Below are 25953 nucleotides of genomic sequence, written 5' to 3' on the forward strand. Positions count from 1 at the left end.
ATGCAAGTATACAGATCATAATAACAAAACGCAAGCAACTAATTCAATTAGTCAATTTGCAAGAGGGGGGGAGGCGATTTTATCAGAACCGTCACAACCATTAAAATGTTCGATAAATTGGATTTAATAACCATCCAAATCTTGCCAGCAGTGATAAATGTCCTCGCAATTATCGAAAAAATCGAATATTCTTTTCGATTCTGGCCGGTATTTGAACCCATGACCTTTTTGATGGTAAACAATTACTTAGTCAGCGAATTATGCTGTAACTGTTTATCTAATTTATCAAAAATAATATGTAAGGTCACATGTCCCGGAATTGTTTCAGAAATAGTTGGCAACCCTAGTCGGAAGGCAAGTTCGTCAAGCAGATAAGCAATCTATACTTTGGTATATGTATGTAGTGTGTACATTACAGTCACCGTTATTCATATGAGGAACATCATGCCTATGCAGGAATGCATATCACACCATTTCCATCCAGATTCTTAAATGTAATATGAGACATAACAATTTGATAAGAGGCTAGTAAAATAAATAATCGTACAATAATAAACCAACGATGACGAATAAATTTTGGGAAACTTTTAGCGTATGACTCAAAAGTCGAAACAACGAGTTTACTAAACGTATGATCATAGGCGCCAGAGAGAAAATTCGTACCCGAGTGAAAATTTTATTTAGTGACTAAAAAAAAATAACGATGCGTTTAATTTAGTTTTTTAACTTTACTGTAGGGATCCCAAATATTCTAATATCGAATATCGAATAATAGCTTTAAACTATTGTATATTGTATTTATTTGTATTATTACAATTTTAAGAGAATCATTATATGTAACATCAAATAGAACTAAATGTGCTGTAAATTGAAAATAAAAAAGTAAGTCCGTATAAAAAGTATTCGAATATTCGGATTTGGGATCCCTACTTGACTGTTTATGTCGACGAATTCATCACCGCTGGGCAGACGGAAGCTTGCAGGCTTCACTTACATGCATACATCGTTTACCATTTCAGACCATGTCCCGGGAATTTCTACCACTTCCCCCCCCCCCTCCTCAGCCCTGCATCTGATATATCAACTAAGACAAATGGTGTTGGTATATACGAAAGTTTGTTGGGAAAAGTTTCGTTGCGGCGCAATTTTTCATATTTATCTCCGAATGATAAAATAAAAAAATCATATAAATAAATGATTGATACATAAATTCACACCACATGAGTGAAAAATCTACATAGATACCAGGTAAGAAATAGGTCAGGTTTGTGAGGTATTTTTCAAGAACCAATTCATTTAATTTCAATAACTTCGTATAATCTTGTAAAATAATTATCTGTGGCGCATCTTAATCGCCAATCAATATATAATATGTACATAGTAATGTAAATAAGTAAAAAAAAAATACTATATACATACATATATATGTATTCGAGGAAAATTTTCACCCGTGGCGTATTGTGATCTAAAAAAAACAAGCAATGTATAATTCATGAAAGCTCTCCCCCTCATTTTAGACCGTAAATTATTCTCAAATGTTGTTATAATCAAATTTTGCTATAACGAATATCAAAATAACTGAATTTCCAGAATGAAAATATATTTTCGCGCCTCCGAACAAAATAGCTTTATTACCAATTTCATTACAATGAATTAACAGTATAACAAAATTAACATCGAAAAAAAGTCACATTTGCTATCCCTGTAATATGCGATAGGAGACGAGTAAGTGTAAATGTATAATATTTATCTGCACTTGCGATTATATTTATACATACATACTTTTATAATACCGAGACCGCGATTTCCTCTGCTGACTCACATCAAGGAAACCAGTTTCATCATGGAAATTAAATATTTTATATGAAGTTATTACCCTGTAGTACAGGAAACCGATACATTGTAGAAATGTTCGTATACTTATTTAGACAATTACATTTTGACCCATTGAAACATTTTTGACTTGTGTTCGTCAAAATTTCATCGTCGAACCTCAAAACTTTATACGTTTGCTTTTACATATATTACACAAATTAAAAGAAGGGTGATGACGTTGCGGATGTTAAAAAAATGACCATATGGTATTTTTTGACATTAGCCAAAACCCAGTTCAAACCAGCGAGCAGTGGCTTTACCACTGATTGCAGTCATTGTTTAATTGTTTAATCTATAATATCACAATATTATTGCTATCAAGTCATCAACCGTTCTCATGATTGAATATCCAATTCAAAGATGCAAAAATCATTGAAAAAACTCACGATTCCAGCTTTTTAGTATACACACATTTCTTGATTTACGCGGACTCTTGTTGAATCAAAACCGCATGTTAAAAATCATGTGGTTTTGAAAAATGGATAATTCGAAATGAAAAAATGATTTGGGAAAGCGAAATCGAAATGAAAAAATGATTTGAAATGCAGAAATCGAAAGAAAAATACAACTTTTCGAAAAATCTATCCACCGGTTTAGATTTACGCGGTTTTGAAAAATTGATACATATTTCATCTGAGAATGCTTTCTCGCATAGTCCGTGTGAAGAATAAAAACCCGCTGATGATAAATTTGTATTGAAATAACAGAAAAAGTAAGATAAACCTTGTAAAAAGATGGTTTGTAATGTCGAATTAGATTTGTGTTAAATTAAACTTTTTGTAAAATGTATCTACCGGTTTCGATTTAACGCGTCTTTGCAAAATAGATTATTCATTTCCGAATGTTTTCTCGTTTACTTCATATGAGGATTAAAAAACTGATCAATTCGTGATGAAATAACAGAAAATGGCGGTTTTTAATGCCGAAATCAAAATAAAAAGGAATCTACCGTTTTGTTTTAGCACGGTTTTTTAAAAATGGATAATTAATTTGCGAATATCTTCTCATATAATCCACGTGAGGAATAAAAGCCAGTTGATGATGAATTCGTGTTGATATAACATAAAATGAACGAAGTGAAACTAGTATAAAATATTTAATGATGGTTTGTAAAACCAAAATCTTGCCAAACACGATTTTTCGCAGAACGTATGTATATACCGCGTAAAGCGAGGGATAGGTTTATGTTGATAGATCAACATGAAGATGATTGAATCCTGTATAGCTATAGATCATTTACAAAGTTAGTGCTCACATGAGAAATTAAAATTCTCAACTATTTAAAAACCAATTTTAAAAATTAAGAATATATAAATATGAGTAGAAAATACACAAGCAATTGGCTTCTATGAAAAGATAACAAAACAAATTAATTGTAATTGCATATACCATTTGAAGATTACAGAAAATTTAGTGCGTAGTAATTGAATAAGCGTTCAAATATTTGATACATCCAATAAATATCAAATTCGGTACATTTGATATGCGAGCCGTCAAATTATTAAATTTCAAACGTCACAAAAAACATAAACATAGCAAAAACCAATCAAGAACATAACCTTGGGTAAATAGTAAAAAGAATATACATATACTGTTACATATTAAGCATTCAAACCCCGCTTTTCTGAACTGTCTCGTTTAATAGACTATCAATATACAAAGCCCTGATTTAAAAATAGTATAATACAAGTAAATTGGATATGAGTGACTATTCTTGGATCGAATTGCACGCAAGAGCGTGCGGTTTCCCAATGAAAATGCGATATTGCGACAGAACTAAGAATGATATAACTAGCACATATCATATTATGATATAATAGATGGTAAAGTTTTTAATTAGGCAATAAGCTCTTTAGACGATCAGTTAATGTGGTTCAACGTCCTCATACATAAGTAGCGATCTATTCGAACCAAACGTGATTGAAAAATTTATAGCTATTTGACAATGCGAACGCAATTACTCATTTCTTATGACACTTGGATGCGTTTGTCATCGGAACGTTTCCCACGCCATTTTTCTTGCACTCCCGATCAATATTCGACTTAAATATTTCGATGCTTGATAAGATAAGGTGTTTTACATAAGATAAGGTATTTTGCACGATTCAAATAAATTCAGTTGCTATTCTAAATAAGTCCTAGCGAATGTGTCCAGCTCCGTACGGGATAAAATAAGGTCAAGTCTTACGTTTCGAACGCCAATGCACTTAATTAAATGCCTTGTAATTAATTATTTTTCAACTTTTGTAAGTATTTATCAATTTATATAAAATGTTATTTTTATCATATTGACTGTTCGTACAGACGGTACACTTACAATGCGCATGCGCAGTCTGTCAAAGACAATGCGCAGATTTTTAAGCGGTGCTCACATTTTATAAAGTGCACGAATGCGTGCACCTGGTTACTAGTATAGAAGAATAAAAAGCAACTTGTCTGTCGGCGTTTAATATTTTTTAAAAAATGTTTTCATCCAGCGTACTGGAAATTTTCTGATTTTTTCCTAGAATTATATGTAAGTTGTATAATTTTTTTAAAATAAAGTTAGTTGAAATAAAATTGACTTAAGTTAAATTTTACCAGGGCCCCATAATTTAGCATCAGTGGTCCCAATGAAATATCTCGCATCAAATTTTTCTAGTTATTATTTACTTAGTGGGGGGAGGGGGGTTGAAAATCATTGATATTGAGTAAGGATTTGAGACCTTAAATATGAATATATCATGAAATATCTTTCCAAATCCCGACTGATAATAGAATCTTATCATGGCTTATCTCAAAATTAAGTATGGGTTATTTTATTTATACCAGGAAGGACTAACAGGTAAACCTAATGCGACGTCGTAGCCAATTACAATTACACACATAAATACAAATAATATATTAAAAAGCAAATTTTTTCCTTATCGTTATTAAATTTATAAAAAGTTATATTTAATGACTCAATAGGGAAATAAATTTGTAGCTGATTCTCATCATCCGAATCATCCGGTTCTATTCTGTTCATATATAATATGCAGGTTTATCATCACAGTATGACTTCAAAAGGTTGAGCTATCAAGTAAGGTTGCCATGACGTTTAACATTTCCAAAAAAAGATTTAAATATTGAAAAAAAAAAAGATAACTTTTTAGTAACACGTCTGTCTGATTTTAATCTAAAGCTAAGCTCGACGTTCATTTGTCGAAATGTCAGTTGATGGTTTTTTAAGAATACTTTATACATAATATACACTTGACCAATTCACGAAAAAAGCAATACATATGTAGGTTTGCACCATTCAAGAGCATTATTTTGACAATTTCATGAAATGAACAATTACATGAATTAGATATCTGAAAAATCCTAATTATATATACAAACCTACGTGAGAATTTTTATAAATTCCAAATTCCACAACAATAAAAGCGAATATAAATAGACTTGATTGAAAAACAAGGCGCCAAGGATGTTGACGTGTCACCGTTTTAATTTGTTGTCATGTCGATCGTTACGTGTGTGACACAATAAATCACATCACTTTAATTCCACCTACGCGATTACCCACTGATCAAACTCGCTCTCCTCTCTTCTACGTGTTTTTTTATAGTGGAAATGCTTAATTGGAAACGTGATCGATACCAGAACACTATAGATACCCCATCATATCTATTTCACCATACATACATTGGGAAAAAGTCCATCTCCAGCTATTACCATTTTTCTAGACCATTTATATTTTCCTATGAGACTTTCCCAATATGGTATTAAACTTGTACATACTTATATAGATTTAGAGATTATAAATTTGAAAATCATATTCTAATAGTGGTAACATAGGGGGTAGGATGGTTTTGCCAATCTTATGAGAAACCGTTGCAATAATGAAATCAGATAAATTGGCAAACTCTGATAGTAAACGATCGAATTTTTTATTTTTAGTCAAAAATATCCAAATCTGACCAGCAGCACTACAGATAACTATAGCGCGGCGCGACCCTGCGCACCATTGTTCATTTTTATGGTGAACCTTTTTTTTTGCTTTCTAGCTTCGTAGTTGCTCCAAAATGCCTTCTTTCCTGGAAAAAGCACGCTGGACCACCGAAGACTGCAGATAACACTCGGAATAAATTATTTTCAATCGAGGTCAAACCAGGGCTTGAACCCGGGAACCTCTCGGTGGTTAAGATTAACGCAACCACCGAGGTATACTGCTGGCTTTTTCAGGAAGACCAAGCTTTTCTCATTAGAAAGGTGATTAGGGAGAGGACAACTTATTTGCAAAAAACCTTAGGGCGAAAACACACAGCACGGAACGTGGCACGTCGACAAATTCTTCTACATTTCTTCAAATATGGGATACACCGTTATCGATCACTGTCAAGCAAGGATAAATACAAGGATACAATTTTACCGAAAAAGCTACAGGGGGTCATTTTGGGACGGTGAGGGCTGGGCATTCCATTCCATGCGAGGCACGGCCCAATTTTTTCGCACGTTTTAAACTATCTAAAAAAAAACCACGTTCATCGCTGTGTGTTTTCGCTCTTGCATACATACAGCTTGCACCGTGTTCGCACATACGCAAATTATCGAAATGTCACCAAGTTAGAGAACTATACTAAAAATTTAAGGCTAAAAATCAGGGAAATGAAAAATTTAAGGCTAAAAATCAGGGAAATGAAAAATTTAGGCAAAATTAGCTCGTTTAATAGTGACGGTTGATCTCCATCATTGAAATTGAGCTCGACAGGCTAACACATGAACAAACATACATCTGGATTAGTTTCCACCGAAGTATTTTTCAGTCATTTTTCGCTCGTTGATCAAATTGGTCTAAATGTTCACGAACACATGAACATATGTACACGTGTTGGAGCGTTGAAAACAATTAGTGTGCGCTCTACATTTCATTTAATAGCCTATTTGTCTATCGGGGACCGAATAGCGTGACGCAAACGAGTAATCACTTTTCTCCGAGCCCCCGAAACAATTCTATTATAGGTAAGGACATAAGCATGACAGGCCTGAATAAATAAATATTAGATAAATGGCCATGTTGAAATTTGGAATCGAAGCGAATCAACCAGATACGTATACGTATATTGGTTATGTTCGACGAAAGTTGGATAGGAAATTTGTACTTCCTTTGGAACGTTTCAGCTTTTAAAAATAGACACGATGACTGACGAGAAATGTCTGAGCATTCGCAGGAAGCGGATTAATTGCGGATCGCCAAAGCTTTTTCACTAACCCCATTTGCTTTCCGGTTTTCTTTTGGTCATTTGCATAACTTTTGGCATTTAAACGAAACGCTACATCTAAATCCGCATAAAATATACACAGCTTTGACTCAACTCTTTACAGGCCCTTCTGCACGTTATCCGTGACTAAGTTAGTGTCACCGAAATAAAACCACAAGTAGTAGTAAGCGTTTTTGAAGCTCTTATTCCGTGTTATTGGATCATTATTAGAAGTTCATTGCACCCACTACCAGATTTAAAAAAAAATTCAGCTCAATTCATTCAACAGTTTGGGAAAGAAAAAGTAAAAAAAAAATATGACGATCTTCGATAAGATGTACTACCTCTGTCAAGACAAAAAAAATACGGCGATTAGTAATGATCGACGTTCGATGGATGCTTTTTACACAAAAAATTGTTCACAATTATCAATATCTTAGAAAAACTATGCTTTTTTTCACTCTTGCTTTGACCACTAATGGAGCATCCATACAACTTCGATCTCTGGTCAACAGAATTCAGCAGTTGTTAGTAGTAAGCGTTCAACCTTCACTATTTAAAAAAAAAAAATATTGAAGTGTATAAATCTACATTTTTTCAAATGAAAAACTCTTATGTAACATATGGCATTTGCTCCACTTCTTAGCCTGTTCAAATTAGGACACTCGAAAACACGCGAAGACACATTAAGGTACAAGCCTTGTTTTCCAACGTCTAAACTGCGGACAGACACAAGTGTTATGTACATCAAATGTGGAATGCGAAGACACAAGGTGCTGATTTAGGTCCAGAAGCATCGGTTCGAACCTTTCAAGTTCATTTTCAAACCCAAAAGATGTTAGAAAAAGAGCTCAATATGTGAAAGGCTGGAACTCTTGTAAAAGCAGATTTTTAGTATATACTGAAAATGTATTCAATAACTTAGAAGAGTCTGATTAAGTTGTTGAGCAATCTTGAATTAATGATTTCATAAGCAGAAAAAAATTGAAGGATACTAAAGGATGTGTTAGGAGTAGTAACTGAGAGTGGTTAATAAAGATGGAAAGAAAGAAAGGGTTGGTATTCAGGGGATGCGCACTTTTAGCGTAACGACGTAATGAGCGTTCAATAAGCATAAATGTCAGCAGGTGTGGTTAGCCAGGTGTAAAACTTTACGACTTCTCATCGCGTTGATAGATATCTACTTAAAAGGTATAAACCTAGTTAGTATAATAGTTTTGGACTATTTAGGCGTCGAAGCGAACAAAAGTCAAGAAACCTTCGTACTACCTACGAATACATAAGGAATCTTTTGGATAGGAAAAATATATATCATATTATTCTTATCATATAATGCATCGTGCATTAGTGTTCCCATGGATTAATTTATCTTAGTTGATAGTCTTTGATATGAAAAGATGCGTGCGATTTTCATAAAGGGGATAGTCATGGTTTTACATTAAACGCGTGCATCAATCATTTCGGTACACACTGTGTCGTTAGTAGACAAAACTTGAAGGTATTTCTAATTTGCCGTATGGACGGAAGGGATCTTTTCTTCGCTTTTAGTTTAGAATAGACCGTAGAAAAATATGCCACAACGAACGAAAACAAACAAAACAATGAAACCCGAGGGAAATGAAGCGAGCCTGTGAGACGAGAGAGGCTACCATTTGTTATACCAAGATATCTGCAAAACATTTACTTGCATTCGAATTCTAAAGTTTCTTCGGATATTGAATATTGTTTACAGTGAACTGCTTTAAATTCTGTCTGTTTACTTAATCGATCTTTGTTTGTTTAACATAGACAAAAATTATCGACGATTCTCCACTTGAATTTGAGATAACTTTTAACTGTGCAATGAAAAATAATGACGTAACATCGAAACGAAAAATTGTGAACCTGTCAAAAATTTGTATAATTTGTTCTTTATATGAAAGTGAGGAGGGATGACTGAACGGGAACGGCGACTCATCCCGTCGGAAATGAGATATCTTAAGAGGAGGGATGGGAGTTACAATACAACTTAGACAACTATGTAAGTACACCTTAGAAGATGATCTAGTAAGATATCAAATTAAGCTTATTATGGCAAGTATGGACATACTCAGAATGCCTTAAGATGGGTTATTGAAGAGCTTCTCATTACCAGAGGTAGGGGTTGGCTGGGTGCTCGTCAAATAACAATAGACCGCTCAATTTATGTACAAAGCAAGAGAGCAAAAAAAGCATGGTTTTTCTAAAAAATTGACAATAGTGAACCATTTTTTTGTGCGAAAAGCATCCATCGCATGCTTAAATCTGCTCATTACTAGAGACCGGCGGAAAAGATGCCGACGGCTTAAAAAAATGGTTCACTAGTGTCAACCATTTTTTTGCTCTCATGCTTTCTCGGACAATGGAGAGGTCTATTGATATTTTATGGCGGAAACCTGATTGCCACCCTTTACTCATTACTAGAGATCGGCGGTCGAGTTGTTGCCATAAAATGACAATAGACCTCTCCATTGTCCGAGAAATAAGGAGCAAAAAAAAAAGGTTGACAATAGTGAACCATTTTTTTAGCCGTGGAGCATTTTATCCGCCGGTCCTTAATCATTACTAGAGTTCAGCGCCTCAGCGCGCTAAATAGTTCACTATTGTAAATTTATAATGTTAACCTTTTTTTATATTGTGAGTAATTGACAAAAGGGAACCCATTTAGCGCACTGAGGCGCCGGACCCTACTCATTACAAAAAAAAGCTCATATCTCATAAAGGAACAACAAAAATCATTGCCATATTCGATTCCAGTGAGTCAAACTTAGTAAAGATTGATTCGTTTCCGGTCCGGTAAGTAAAATACTTGATCATTTGTTGCTCAGTGTAATTTATACACTAACTTTACATATACACATACATATCAGATCCAGGATCCAAGCAACGTAATATTTACAAATCGATCTACTAAGAAGTTAAGATGAGTCACCAGTACAGTACCGGTGGTTAGAAGAGCTTTGTAACGACCCAGAAGTTTGTAGGAAGCAGATGATATCAATGGAATCCGACTAAATAAATAATACAGGACAGGTTCACCTGGAGGGATATGGTTTTTAGAATAAAGAACAGCAGAAGAAGAGCATCAACCATATATGTACTTGGTGGATGTTACCGTTAAGTGTAGCATTTCAAACAGTTTCATCAAGTTTACAACATTGCTATCAGCTATACACAGCTGACCGTCTAAGCAAGCCCCTCTTAATGTGCTCAGGGAGCATAACACATGTGCATTGTAGAATGGAAGTAGTAATGACTTATTGCACAATAGAATTGTAGCCACGTGCAAATTCGAGCGTGGTGCAGTGCGATTGGCGACGATCCCGATGTGCAATAAATTGCAATCGGGCAACTGCAATTGTGTGCATATGTGTAGGTGTCGGTCGGTGGCCATTGTGAAGGGCGAAGGGTTCGAGGCACGCGTCAAGGGGACACAATGGCGGATCTTCCTCGAAAAATTGCACAACGCATTACAATGAGCGACGAACAATATCGTTATTTTGACGCCATATTATGCAAATCGCACCGGAAAGTGCACGACGAAACAATGCTAAGCTATTCATGAACAGCGATACTTTTAAAATTAATGACTGCATACCAGGAAGTAGACGGGAAAAAGATCACGAATATGTATAGTGTTTTGAGATAATTCGCGTATTTATGAATGATAAGTTTGTCGCTCTGTGTCGTGTCGTGTCGAGTCGCTATACATAAAAAACAAAATACGTAACTAAGAATAGGTTGCCGAAGTCTAATAAATGATTAGTAATCATACACAGTACCAGAAGATAGTATAAGGTGACCCAGGAGTCTGCTAAAGCAGATATAAATTTTTTAAATTTTATATGATAATGTGAGCCATTTGAGTCCACTTTTTACTTACCTCCTTTACGTTTCATTATTTAAATATTTCGCAAAACATTAAATATAACGTTTTACGTTTATTTTAACAATATTTAAAAATACTGATGGCCTGTAATACGTTTATTCTGCTTTAGCATGATTATGAACATATCGAATTAAAATAAGTGATAACAATATGTGAATAAGTTGGACAGAAATAGTGTTTTTGGAACTGAAAATTGGACTAATAGTTATATGCATATATTCTGAAATAGTCTCAGGAGTAAGTACGATATTTTCAGCATACTTTGGTTTTAAGTTTATGATACACTTAGCGGCTCTTTGAATAACAGGTTAAAGTGTTGAGTGTTGACTCAAGGCGCACCTATAAAAAGGTACGCGGGACGTGTTTTTTTTTTAGATAGTTTTGCACATGTAAAAAACCGCTAGCACGCCTGATCTATGCTATGGCACCCATGCCAAAAATCACCCCCTGGAGTGTACGGCTCATATCATGACCAGAGATAGGCGTTGGTTCGATGCTTTCCAAATAAAAATAAACCTATCCATTATATCAGAGCATCGTAACCTGTGCACCGCGGTAATATGTGTTCTCCGAACAGCACTTCGGCCTAATGCGTGCGAGTGAGATCGCGTGTGAGGGAGAAAAGCGATGTTAGTTAGTGTTTTGTCCCTATGCATATACGGAATAACTAGCGACTGCCGATGTAGTACATATGTATGTACGTAGCTGAAAAACTCTACGAGTCGTAAACAATGTGTGCCGCGAATATCCAGAGGCTACGATGCTCTGCATTATATTATTTTTCCAAGCAAACAAGCATGGTTTTTCTAAGAATTGACAACAGTGAGCCAACGCTACCCCTGATTAGGACCAAAGATTGGCGTGGGGACGATGCTTTTTGCACAAAAAATGGTTCACTATTGCTTTATAAACAAAGGGAGCGGTCTATTGTTATTTTACAATCACCCAGCCAACACCGAAGACTAATCATGACAAGTAACCCTATATTGACACATATTACAATGTAGGTATACAGATGTTAATATTACAAACCGCAAGCATGTGTATGTATACGCCGACTTTGCGAGAGTGAGGGGATGCCGATTTTATTAGAACCGTCATAACAATTAAGTCAGATAAATTGGCAAACACTAACAGGATACGGTCCAGATCTTATCAGTAACGATATATTTACTCTTAAAAAAGGGGCGGTAGAAAGCCAAGTTTGGATAGCTAGCTGTCATCGCTTCCATCCAACACAAGTTTCCCATATATTTTTTAATGAGTAAATGATTAAATTCCTATAACTTCATGCCGGAGACATTAGCTTACTTCAATCTTAGCTATCCCTCGTATCGTATCGCAGCAATCTAAAGAGTGGAAATGGTTCAAAATCAGATCACATATTTTTGACGGGCAGACATGTCACTGAACTAACAGAGTGAAGCTAATGAAAATGTAATGATTTGTTTCGCGAAAAAAACGAAACACTTACATATTGTCCTTTTCAACCTGATGGTTGCGTTTCAAAGTGAAGGTTTTGTATTTATTGTGTGTATTTTAGTATAGTTTGCCCGCAATGCGTCTTTGGCACGGCCCGATCGAACCAAATGTTTGTTTGACATTTTGTGCTACAAAAGATCTTTTTTTTATTTTTTTCCACATTCTTTCCAGAACAAAAATGTCGACAATCGCACAATTTCGTCGTGTAGGTTGGTTTATAATCGAAACCGGCCATCGAACACGAGTCGCAAACTACCATAGTCGGATATCCGGTGAGCCAAATGCACATCGTGCAAAACGTACCTAACCATTATGTAGAAATTGCACATAGAAAACAATACAATCAAATGACTCATGAATTTAAATTTAACAAATTTATCAAATATACTATATATAAATACATCATAAAAACCATTCAATGAAGCGCGTCTATCATACGGCTAAGTAGACTCCAGCTGGAAAGGGTGTCTCTTCAGGTCATTGTTAATTCGTGCGATCTTATTATTTCGACATTTCTCTTAAATATGGGAATCATCGTTATCGATCATTGTAAAACCTATGGCAATACAAGGAAGATACATATATCACCGAAAATACTCCAGGTGGTGAGTTTTGGCCTGGCATAGATTAGGCGTGCTAGTGTTTCTTTTACGTGTGCAAAACTATCTTAAAAATACGCGTGCCGCGTACTATTTTGTGTATCTGTATCTTATCATAGAACTACCATAGAAACCACTTCATAACCACGATACGAAGTGGTTGCACTTCAGTATGAACTTATTTTACACACCATTTAAGAAACAGGTTAGGTTTGTGAGGTAGTTTTCAATGAAATATACACCAGTTTCATGCAATGTTTCAGCGTTACAAATTTTCATGATGCGTTCAACCGCATAAAACCAATTCCCTCTACCTTGCGGAAAGATATTCCAGTTTCAATATACTAAGTCCTGTAAACGATAGCAATAAACAAAACTATTATTAACTTTGATGATGAATCAAATTCAATTTCATAAAGCCACAACTTTGCTATTTTCATTTCTACAAGAAATCTTAATATAGGACAAACGTAGTTCTACATACAAGATATACTACTTACATACTTTTGTTTCATATGTGCCATGAGAGGTTACCCTAAATTTACTTCGTTAACTGTTGCAAGCACACATTTGTTTGCGGTTTGTAATTAATATCTGTATACCTATATTGTATAATGTGTTTGAATATTCATGCAACAATCAACAAATTCGGACTAGTCCAATTCGCAAGAGGAAGGTGGTGCCCATCTTATTAGACCAATCGCAATAATTAAGTTAGGCAAACTCAAACAGGAGATGGTTTATTTGGATTTAATAACCATCCAAATTTTGCCTGCAGCGATTAACAGACTCGAATGAATTTTTCAATACCGGCCAGGATTTGAACCCACGACTTCTTTACTGGCAAACAAACGCTTAGTTGTGGTTAATTTATGAAATTGGTTTGATATTTTGGGTTAGAAAGATGAAACACTTACTTGAGCATATTCTGATATGTCAAGCGGAAATTGTCAAATTTTTCAAAGCAGCCGCAAGGCGGCGCAATAGACGTTTCGTATACATATGTACATCATTTACATGAAGTATTCTTATTGAAACACGACAGACACGATCGTTTGCTACAAATTTGGTAACAGTCGATCATATGGTCTTGTGCTTTTGACGGCCCGTTATACCCATTGTACTGGGTCTATGTAAGTAGTATGTATTCAAATAGAAAGTTACGATGATATTTTGCAAAACCAGTTTTTGTTGTTATGTTTTTAATGGCACCGTTTGGAGGTTTGGATGCATCGCGTGCATTTTAACCGCGCAGTTTGAATGCGCTTTCAAAGACAGAAAATAGGTCAGAAGATAACTGACCAGTAGATACATATACACATGTATGCAGACAACGATGCAGATATTTTTAAATATAGAAACGTTTTCGCGTTTGCACTTGGTCGTAAGTAATGAACCGTGAGCGCGTTTAAAAGTAATGCATTGGATAATTGCATGAGGAACAATGGCGCATTGTTATTACGCGGCTAATTAATCACGCCGATTGATTATGTAAATGATTTTTTTTTCACTTTAGAAACTGCTCGTAGATGAGTGCGATTTTTCAATTACGTGTGTCGAACTTCGGTTCAAAATTTATGAAAGCAATATATATAAAAACTTATAGGAGGTAAGTAAAAACAGACGAGATGTTTGTATGTGCCAGTGCAGCGACAAGGAGACTTTAACAAAACAAATTTTAGAATTATCAAGACTTATTATATCGATTTAGATTCCGGTTCTGGTTCCAGTTTCGGTTCCGATTACTATTTCAGTTCCGGCTCCAAATTCCTATTTCGATTGCGTTTCCGGATTCCTATTTCAGTTCAGAGTGCCGATTTTTATTTCAGTTCCGGTTACGACTTCTGTTGTGACTTGGGTTCAACCGAACCTTTCGGTTCTGGTTTCAGTTCCGACTTTTGTTACGATTACGATTACGATTATTGTTTTGTTATGATGATTATACCAATTATTTTTCCGAAACCACTCATTGAAATGTAAACGGACAAACACTAGTTTATAATAATAAGCATCAATGTATGAAGCGATTCGCCGTAGTGACAAACTAGCTGGTAGCAGGCCTTTAGCAAACTCAAAGCTTTTGACGCTTTAGCTTTATTTTGAAGATTTTTGCTAACTGCAGTATTTATTCAAATAGTTTTAAAGGTTCATAAAACCCTCAACGTGAAGTCCTCCTCCCAATGAATTGCCCAAGCAGTAAAATATCCGCACGATGAAATGACCGTGATTCGTTTTAATGCGGCTGAAAGTGTTACGAAACGCTGCAATAGAGGTAGGATAGTCACAGTGCTATCCATTGTTCCATTGTTGTAAATCCTTTGTAGAAAAGGTTCGGCAAACCTTTAACAATGCATTTACAACCTTTAAACAATACGCGGCACCTTCTGGGTCCATTGACTACGCTGCACCCTCTTAGGTCAATTTATACTATCCAACAGCGCAAGGTACAGCAGTGTATGGAAAATACTACTTCGATTCATACTATGCAGCAGCGGTATGTCTACGCCACGGAAAATATGAATGTACCACAGAATACTTTTAGTATTGCTGTTTAGGTGCAGTTGGCGGTCTACGCTGTGCAAGTAGATTACGAATTTCGTTCACTGACAGCTCGCCATCTCGTTCACACTGACAATTCGTTCACCGATATCTCGCTAAAGGACGGTTCGTTCACGACAACCCGCTCACAATAGTTCGTTCACGACCGTTAGTTCACAGACATGTCGTTCGTTCAGATATTTCGTTCACAGACGTTTCGTTCATATGGTATTTTCAATAGACCATTCTCCCCGAGAATTACTTCATAAACCTAACCTTCATATCTAGAGTGCACATATGTAGGTTTAATGATAGTAAGTTTCTATCTACTGATTCCAAACGGGATTTGCTAGGCAAAAATGATTAGAAGCTACCGAATATTTAAAGATTTCACGATTCAAATGGTAATTTTGTGCATATACTGATATTTAAATTGATTACGCGTGAGTTACCTTTACAAAATTGCTTACTTACGAATCATTTGATTGTTCGCCTTGAACACTCGCATGCATACGCATATGAATAAGCATTTTAAATGTAATAAGCATATTAAATTAGGATTGCCTATCCAAATGTATATAATTGATTACCGGTTGGGTACTGTACAGGTACAGCTATCGTGAATTTAAATCACCCACATTATGCTTTAACGGCGTCATGATTTTAATCAACTTTCGACATTTTGAATACATTTTAACAATTTCTAGGCACTTTCGACGAACAAATTCATAAATTTCAAAAACGGCCACTTCTAGCCGAATATATATATAACGACGAATTTGTAAGCAAGTGTGTGATAAAGATGATCGACATGCTGTGAGGAGAGTTGACACGATGACTCAATTCGGCGACCTAATAAATGGAAGATGTGTCAATTTAAAGTGGCCGTCGACGTATCAACGTAAAACTTAAAAAAAAAATACACCATGACGAATGCAAAATATATCAACGAGAGGAATCAACAGCAATTGAGTATCATGATTAGAATTAAAAGTTATTAAAAACCAAAGTCAAACTACTTATTGGGATTAATATGTACGTTCACGAAGAGATCTATCAATACTTAGCATTATTACTAGTGGTCTGGCGAACGCAATCGTGCATTTAGTAATAAAGCCTGTTTAAGACTTGTCAGGTGATTTATTTATTTACATACTAGCCAGTCACATTACAAAATACTCTAGCGCGTCACTGTGACCAGACATATAAGCATAATACAAATACTATATATGAGGAAATTAGCGAGACATCTATGTTATAGATTTTTGAAATCATGTTCAAATAGTTGTAACATATTGGGTAGGATGGTTTTTGCCAATTTGGTGGAGGAACCGCTTTATCAATAAAATCAGATACATTGACAAACTATGATAGGAAACGATCGACTTGGAGTCTCAAATATCTTAAGTCTGACCAGCAGCATTAAAGATTATACTCAGAATAAATTCTTTCCGATCGCGGTCAGCTCACGGGATCGAACCCGGCGACCTCACAGTGCTTAGTATCAACGCAACCACCGAGCCATGCTGTTGGCTGAATCGCGCATGTGCATTGTCGCTATGTCGCTATCACTTATTTATATGTATTTATTATATACATAAGCCCAACAGGTAAACCTCAATGCGCCTTCCTGGCTAATTATGTATATTAATATGTACTATGTATTGATAAATTTGACAAACATTTAGCTGTGACGTACATGTGTCGAATCGAAACGACTATTATAGTAGGGCGAGCGTTATCTCAGACAGACAGACATACAGAAACAGACGGAATAGCGATATTATATACATGATACTAAGAAGTCTTCGGAAGTCAATTAGAACTGAATGACCGATTGATTGTTTACTTATTTTCCGTTTTCTCCGCAAATCCTGACGTAAAGATAAATAGGAAATTGTTGATTTTCAACGGGAGTTGTGTAAAAATCGACAGTGTATATACTAAACATTACAGAAGTGAAACTTACTTACGGAACAGATTAGGTTTGTGAGGTAATTTTTCAAGACGGAGGTGCAACGTTTCGTAACACGCTCAACCGCACAGATCCAATTCACTATACCATGCATAAAGAAGTATCCACTTAAAAAAATAAACGCTTTTTAGGCACTTTAGACAAACATTTGATACGTTGCACACGCACCTGTAGAAATTCCTCGACACACATCTAATTGTTGAAAAAATAAAATATTTCGACTGCACGTATGTAGCCATTCTACATATGAACAGTTTGTTTAGGCATGTTTACCATAAAACGATGTCGCAATGGCGAGAGATGAAATCACCTGAACTATCCCATCACAGCACGCACACACAGATATCCATATACAATCCCATGTTTATTCTACTACACGGAATTGTCACACAGTTCTACAAATACGTTTTTAGTTACGTTTTATTTACAACAAACACCCACACCACACGTGCTGACTAAAATTCACCCAACTTAAAAAAAAACGGTGGGCGATTGTTGTCGCGGCTATATTTGATCTGCACCATTATTTAATACCCAAGATATCACGCTTTGGATAATATAATACGTCCTTTTACAAATTGCCGGCGCTATGGTTCCCAAAAGTGATACATAGAGAGTAAAAATATGGATAAGAGACAAGTGGCGCAACCCAGAAGAAGCAGATGGCTCGCTTGGGTGAAGCAATGCTGAAATTACAGTGGATCCAAATTCAAAAAATCAAGACTAAAGTTGGTATTATATCGTAACCAAATCAACCATCTGGCTCGAGCGATGGTCTTAAAGCATAGAACTACGCTCGTCCTAGCTCGGGATTTCGCGCGGAAATGAACGGATCCATTTATATTATCTTCGGAAATGAACAGATCCATTAAAAAAATCTTCATTTGTCTTTTCATTAAATTTATTTGAATGGAAAACAATTAATATTATTTAACGACCGACCAATCACAAACGTCTTTGACCAACCAATCGGAAACGTCTTTGACGACATCCAATCAGAAACGAATTAAAGACGCCGTTTCGGTTTTATATATAAAATTTGAAATAAAAATTAGTTTCGTTTACTACCAGAGTGCATACACAATTTCATAGATTTTTAGCATAAATTTGGATGACTATTATGTACGCTTTATGTAGTTAACTTTCAATTTAATATGCATAATCTCAAGACAGAACTTTCGCTTTTGGTCAATAACCAAACTTGGGGGGAAAAGGTCGAATGTGTCGGGTTGAAGCGGTTATAAAGGTCGTAGACGTGCATCGAACGTCTAAAACCAGCCCTATGCAGCATTTGCACCACCTCCCACCCACCCCCCACATACTATGTAGTATGTATTTCCATTTCAAGCCGTTAGTAACACTGCAGGGGCAGAAGGTTCAGCGAGTTGAAAAAAAAGACAATTCAGCTGTTAGCTGAAATGTATAGCCACCATTTTGTCGACAAGGAGTTCCAAACATGAGGTAACGGTACCAATTTCCGTCAGAGTCGATATTCAGTTTTTTTATTAAATGAATGAAGCTAGTTTTTTTTATAAGTTTCATTTAAAATTATTTAAAATATCAAAGCTTTATCTCCTGCACTTCATCTCTAAACCAGCTACACTGCAAGAAGTTGTGGGTAGTAGAAGATGAACATATTTTTTGATACATAGTAACATTAAATGCCAATCACTTCAAATACTATAGCAAATGTAGATTAGAAATGAAGCGCAGGTACTTAACCTTTTGAGTGCTGACATCTTTTCTGTTGAAAGCCCTCCACGCTGAAAATTTCGCCAAAATTTCCAACTAGAATTATTTAGAAATCCAATAGAAAGCAGGTATAAAAATTGTAGCTAATCCAAACAAACCCTAGATCACTACCCTAGATAACTACCGCTGAGGATTTTGAGTTTTTTAAAGGTGTGTTTTAACTCTCCAATATATCTTGCAACAATATAAAATTAATAAAAGTCTATTAATGATTGTATTTTTCCAAAACTGGCTCTATCTTCTTCGTTGTTGTTAAAATATAATGCTCGCAATCTAAATTCCAAGCCACAATCAACATAAAATACTCAGCAATTAGGGATTTCCATCGAGAATTTCTGCTATGGTTATAAATTTAGAAATTCCGGTGTAAACCAGTCTTCATAAACGTTGACAAACGAATGGCACGGATTACACGGCCCATATTCAAAGCATTTTTTTCAATGCCACCTGGAAAGGCTTAGCGGGTAGTATTCTTTATTTTTTACATACTCAAAAAACAACGCCTATCGGCGTATTTCAGGCTCATGGAATTTTTGGCAAAACGCCGATCGGCGTTGGTCAGCATTTAAAGGGTTAAGCTTTGCTATTGCAAACATTTAAAAACAAGGAAAAACTTCTGAGGATTAGAATTTTAATGATCTAGTCCTGATTTAGCAGCTAGACTTAGTTCTGCAAAAAGGATCTAACCCGCATGTCATCGTCCATCCAGTGGAATGGCGTGGCATCCAGTAGAATTCGACCAAGCTCGAAGTTTCCACAGAGTCAGGTTTATTTACAAGTGAAGTGCGGTCTGCCTGCTGATTTATCGTCTCGATCATTAAAGCGGCTCGTCTTAAAACCGATCGATTAATGATTCTCCGGGTGCAACGAACCGGTTGCAATTACGCACGTTGTCACAACACTCTTTTTCGCATGCCAACATTGTACATAATCGATTGGCGGAGCAGTTACTCGACCATGTTTGCGTACGATGCGAGATAAGATAAAATTTCGAGACTGAATGTACGCTTTTCCCGTGAAAGTGAACGTGAAAGCGTTTTGTTAAAATTGGCACAATGCGAGATGTCAAGTTTGCGAATGCACAAAAAACAAAGAGCAAACAAACGAGTTTTGGAAGAGAACAATTTAAATTTCAGCTTCCAGTGACAGGTGAGTGCAAACGGGTGACTTTACACTCTTGCTCCAGTTACAATAAAACACTATTCAGCTACTTGTGAAAGCAACCAAGATTAATCATAATGCATTATATATAGTGTATCCTCTCCTTTGTGTAATACATTAGAGACTAATGTTCTCGGCACTTAGTATGTATAATAGATGACAACCACTTTAGGTATTCTTGGATATAAAACGCGACCCAAAACATGTTTAGCTCCAAGAATCTTATCTGTAAACTGAAGACAGAAAAAATAATTCACATAAGATTATGATATCCATGAATTACATACACTAGTGTTGTGCCCGTTGATTTCAACGGGTAGCTTCGGAAAGGAATTGATACACGAATTAAAATAAAGTTATAGTATGTTATGTATAAATAAGGTAATTTTAGGCTCGCGCTCGTATAAAATAATGCGCCTTTCGCACGCGTCGAAATGATGAATAAATGTGTGTGTGTGTGTGTGTGTGTGTGTGTGTGTGTGTGTGTGTGTGTCTGTGTGTGTATGAGTATGTGTATACTCCCGCGCAGCGCATCTGACGTCGACGTCACCCGTTCTAAGGCAGGTGCTCAATATCAGGAGCACAAGTCAGACGCTCCACCCCACCCCCCAACTCCCCGCGACTCCTCAACACGATCGGTCGTCACGCCACATCCCTATAGCGGATAGTTCAAATGCACCCCATTGGTCAGAACGTATCATCGTTGCTATAATTGGTCAAACGTTTTAGTCCAATACGCGCTGATTGGTTGTGCGCCTCGTTCGTGTGTATTTATTTTATTAACCACTTCATCGCCATAAGCGCACCGGTGCGCGCTCCTTTGTATTTAAGGCTGTGACTCGAAATTAATTTTGGTATCCTCAGTGACATCTAAAAAATATCCTGTGATACTAATGAAATTGTAAACAGTCAATATTTTTCGTAAGTTTGTGATATATTCAAGAGGTAGTGTCAAGGGTTGGCACTAAACCCATAATACATTAATCGAATCGGCTTCTACAAACACGTGGCGATTAAGTAGTTAAATATCTCTAGGCACAACATATACTCCTGGGATTTTAAAATTTGTTTTTTTTTTAAATATCCATACTGGTCGACGCGTCCGCCACATACCCACACACATACATACATCACGTCCGTTTTTATATAAATTATTTATTGGTAATAAAATAAGCAGAGTAGCCAAGATAAAATTATCATTACGGATGAAAACGACAAATAGAGTGTCTTCAAAAGAACATAAATGCCGTTGTTTCTGAAGAAGGACCTTTTAGATTAACATGTTTTTCAATTCAATGGAAGATGGACAAAGATCGATCGATACCCAAGTGAGTGGAAGGAAGTAAAGTTGATACTGTGAGATGAGTAAGTTAGATTCAGATGGATGGGTGTTACTCAGGACGGAAAGATACAGAAGCGTTTTGATGAAAACTTCATCCAACGATGCGTGGCTGTGAAATGATGATGATTATGAAGCAGTGAAAGGGCAAAACATCACTGTGTGCTTTCAATGCGTTCAGACAAAAATTACAGCGTGAGCAAAAAAAAATAACGGTTAGGTACGTATACTATCGTTTTCCTTGTTTTCATTTACGATAAACATTCTGTAATGTCTCGGTTGAAATGTGAACGCTATCAGAAGTTGGCGTTGTGGTGAAGTGGTCAAAAGTGAAGCAAAACAAACGGTCCGACTTCCTGTGTCCTTTTGTGGCTGTGAAAACGCGTCATACAATTAATTCCGCGCAATTTAACTACACACATACACCGAAAATAAACATTTGACTGATTTTTTTTAATCATTTGGAGATAGAAGTTGGAAGACGAACCTTGCAGAAGAAGTCACACGAGGGAAAAGAACAATGAACGTGGAACGGAAATACGGTCGACCTACGACAATCATTCCCGAGAAATTTCCACAACACTGAATTCATATAATGCTGGACTAAAAAAACAACCATTGACCAACTGATGAAAGTGAAGATACTATGTGTTCGAACCCTCTTTATGTTTAATGAATTGTTTTATTTATTTTTTAAATCAAAACTTGTATATATTTTGTTGAAAAGAGCTTAATTTTTCTGTAAGATATCTTCATGACTAATTTTATGAGTACATGATATTGAACGTTTTTAATTTTTATTCATTATTATTTTTATAATAACAAAAAATCATTACAAATTCTTTATACGAGTATGTCGAACTCATGAAACAAATAATAAAAATTTCATTGTCGATGCGGTGAGAAACGCATTTTATGTAGTTTTACAAATGCTCTAAAAATTCTATTTCCTCACAAATATTAATGTCAACCCCGCATATGTAGTTCTTTATTACAAACGCATGTTTCGTTCCGGTATTTAAAAGTTCTTATTTTCAAATAGATATTGTTTTAACCCCACATATGTATGTAGCTCTTTATTTCGAACGCAAGTTTCGTTCCGGATTTAAAAGCTCGTAATTTAAATTAGATTTAATAATATTATATTACTAGTATTGTGCCCGATGTGATATCATCGTATGGGTTATGGCATATTAAGATAATAATTTAAAAAAAATTAAAAGAATGGTGTCGGTCCTGTGTTCGATCCGCGCGCGGTCGTATTTTTTTCAAATACGTTTTAAATATATTGAATTGTTTATTATGAAAAAAATAAAAACTAACTACCTACCTACCAGTGGCGTGCGCTGAAATTCTCTCTCTTTTTGTCGTGCAGCCTTACTTAATGTGCACGAGCAGAATACAAGAGGAACAGGCTGTTCCTCTTGTATCCCGTTCGTGCACATTAAGGCTGTACGACAAAAAAAAAAGAGATAGAATTTCAGCGCACGCCACTGCTACTTACATATAAAAAATATAAAACACCAATAGAAAAATGAATTAATTAAATAAATTTTCAATAGATGGCGCTAAATGCTCAGAGACTAGTTTGCCTAGAGGAAACATTGGTAGCAAACACTATATATAGAAGTTTTTTGTTGATCTGTCATTATATTCGTACGTTTTGTTGGCAGTGTTTTAACTGTGACGTACATGTTTCAAATAGAAAAGACTATTATAGTACAGCGAGCGTCATATTACGCAGCTATAATATATATGTATATGATGGAATATCGACCAAGTAATGTTAAGTTGTTGATAAATTCAAATCTGTATGTATTATCATCATCACTTATATGCATATCATAGTATGGAACGCTTTATATTCGTCATAACAAGGAGAGATAGGAAACGGAATGTGTATATGAGTATGACATGAAAAGGGTAGTAGATATAATGGAAAGTGTGAAGAGATTGAAATGGCAATAGGCGGGTCACGTAGCTTGGCCGATAAATGGACGAAATAAGTGATACCCGAGAAAATGTAAAAGGGTGCAAGAAGGCCACGGGGGAGATGGGTGGATGAAATTAGAAAAATGTGTGGAGTGAGATGGATGAGTCAGTGGCGAAATTACTATGTCGCAGGGGTATGCGGTGCATGCGAGCCCGTAGGGTCGGGAGGCCTTCGGGATGATCTCCAAATATTAATATATATATATATATATATATATATATATATATATATATATATATATATATATATATATATATATATATATATATAATATATATATATATATATATATATATATATATATATATATATATATATATATATATATATATATATATTAGAAATAAATAAAAAATGTAGGAAAATCAATTCACCCTAATTGAAAACAGGTTGAAGTACATATGTATAAAGAAATGCACTTGCTCTATGAACTTGCAATATTAGCACGAAGAAGTTCATAAAATGTCTTTAAAAGATGTGATTGCAGAATTTTCAAATTTATATATAAGTTAAGGGCATTTGAAATTTGTAAGTTAATTTATTTCATTAAAAAAAAATGGGGGGGGGGGGCTTTGTTAAATTTTGCATGCGGGTCAAATATCTCTAGTTAGGCCACTGATGAGAGTTGCTCAAAACAGAGACGAATGGAAGCATATTGGAGAGGCTTTCATTCAGCAGTGAGTGGGGAATGGCTGTAAATGAATATATGTAAGTATAGATAAAATGAGACGCAAAATTTCCAATTAGATTATGATTTGAATCGGAAATTTGACATGTTTTGTTAGTTGTTTGGATCTTCATTTTTCTAACATATGTAATTACAGTTTTAATAAAGTTCAATTGCGTCCGTTTAAAAACGATAAGATAACATTTGCTCCCGCCTAAAAAAAAATGGAACAGAAGTACACATCGAGAACATTTTATAATAATCGGACCAAAACCGACTAAAGCGATACACAGAAGATGCTTCCGAGCATCCAAAGGTACAGAAATAAACCCAAAGAAAGCACCAAAATTATTTCGGGAAACGTAAGCCGTGGGGTGAAGATACGAAGAATATATATATACATACATATATTGTAAGGACGCTATCTTTTAGGGTGTCACAGAAGAGGAAGAAGAGTTTCGGTGTGAAATCGGAAACCGAAAGCTTTTATATTTTAGTCCGATCATGTTGTATGCATATACTACACGCCCAATTTCCGGTCAACTGGAGCCGTGTGTCCCAACCGTGACATTCTCAGCTGATTCCAATCCGACCGTTATATTGCAAAGTGAAGCTATCGATGATCGTGTGTTATTGTACGCAGTGAAGAAATGTATGTATGCGCACTTGCGCAATGAAGTATCTTCCGGTGAAGAAGTGACGTCAGGGGAATGAGTACAAAAAATAAATAAAAATCGTGTAATCGTCGTCGATATGAGTAATGGCAATGCAATGGCAAAGTAGTGGTAAAGTAAGTGGTGTGGTGGTGGTGTGGTGGTAGTAGTGGTGGTGGTATAGTTACCGGCGAGGACAGTGTCGGCGAGGTGGTATTTGCCGGTGTTGGGAAAGTCTTTGAGTTTGCGGCCGCTGAGTCGGAGATGTCCGCTGGCCGCCGCCTCGTCCAGGATGCGGTCCAGCGACCTGGACATCTGGGAGCGGATGTGAGCGTTGCCATTGCCATTGCTGTTGCCGTTGGTGTTGATGTTGATGTTGATGTTAGCGGTGGTAGTGGTGGTGGCGACGGCCGCCCCGCCCGCGCACGCGGCCATCTCTCATGCCGTTCGAACGGTTTCTGCTCTGCGACCGGCTAAATCGCAACGAACGTCTATTGGCCAACCCCGCCCCACCCCGCACCAAACACATACTTGTGGCGTTCGCGATTCTCCACGCTCGCTCCCCTACGGGATTCGCAAACGGCTCTACACAAATAAATATAATAATAATATCAGGGCCCTTACGAATAAATAATTCTTGCCAATATTACGCGGTACGTCTCTATAAATACGCTACAACGCACGGAACACAATCGGATCAATTTACTTATAAAAATTTATCCCATATTGTTTATTGTGTGTTTTTGAATGCACTGTGCAATTTTTACCGATGCTTGCCCATCTTACGAGT

General features: G+C 36.0%; 1 protein-coding gene across 2 annotated transcripts in view; it reads right to left on the reverse strand.

Moving 5' to 3' along the window:
• The window catches only part of Lrch (Leucine-rich-repeats and calponin homology domain protein), a 45056-nt gene extending 19408 nt beyond the window's left edge, over positions 1 to 25648 (reverse strand). The window contains exon 1 of one of the 2 annotated variants that reach the window (XM_077440967.1): positions 25352 to 25625. In XM_077440967.1, coding sequence (XP_077297093.1) covers positions 25352 to 25598 — 247 coding nt within the window. In that variant the 5' untranslated portion in view covers positions 25599 to 25625. Of the gene's footprint in view, positions 1 to 25351 lie in introns of both variants that reach the window. The other variant, XM_077440966.1, reaches the window with a different exon arrangement.
• Between the last annotated feature and the right edge of the window lie 305 nt (positions 25649 to 25953).

The sequence above is a fragment of the Arctopsyche grandis genome, chromosome 11 (genome assembly GCF_051622035.1).
Source record: "Arctopsyche grandis isolate Sample6627 chromosome 11, ASM5162203v2, whole genome shotgun sequence".
NCBI classification, from domain to species: domain Eukaryota; kingdom Metazoa; phylum Arthropoda; class Insecta; order Trichoptera; family Hydropsychidae; genus Arctopsyche; species Arctopsyche grandis.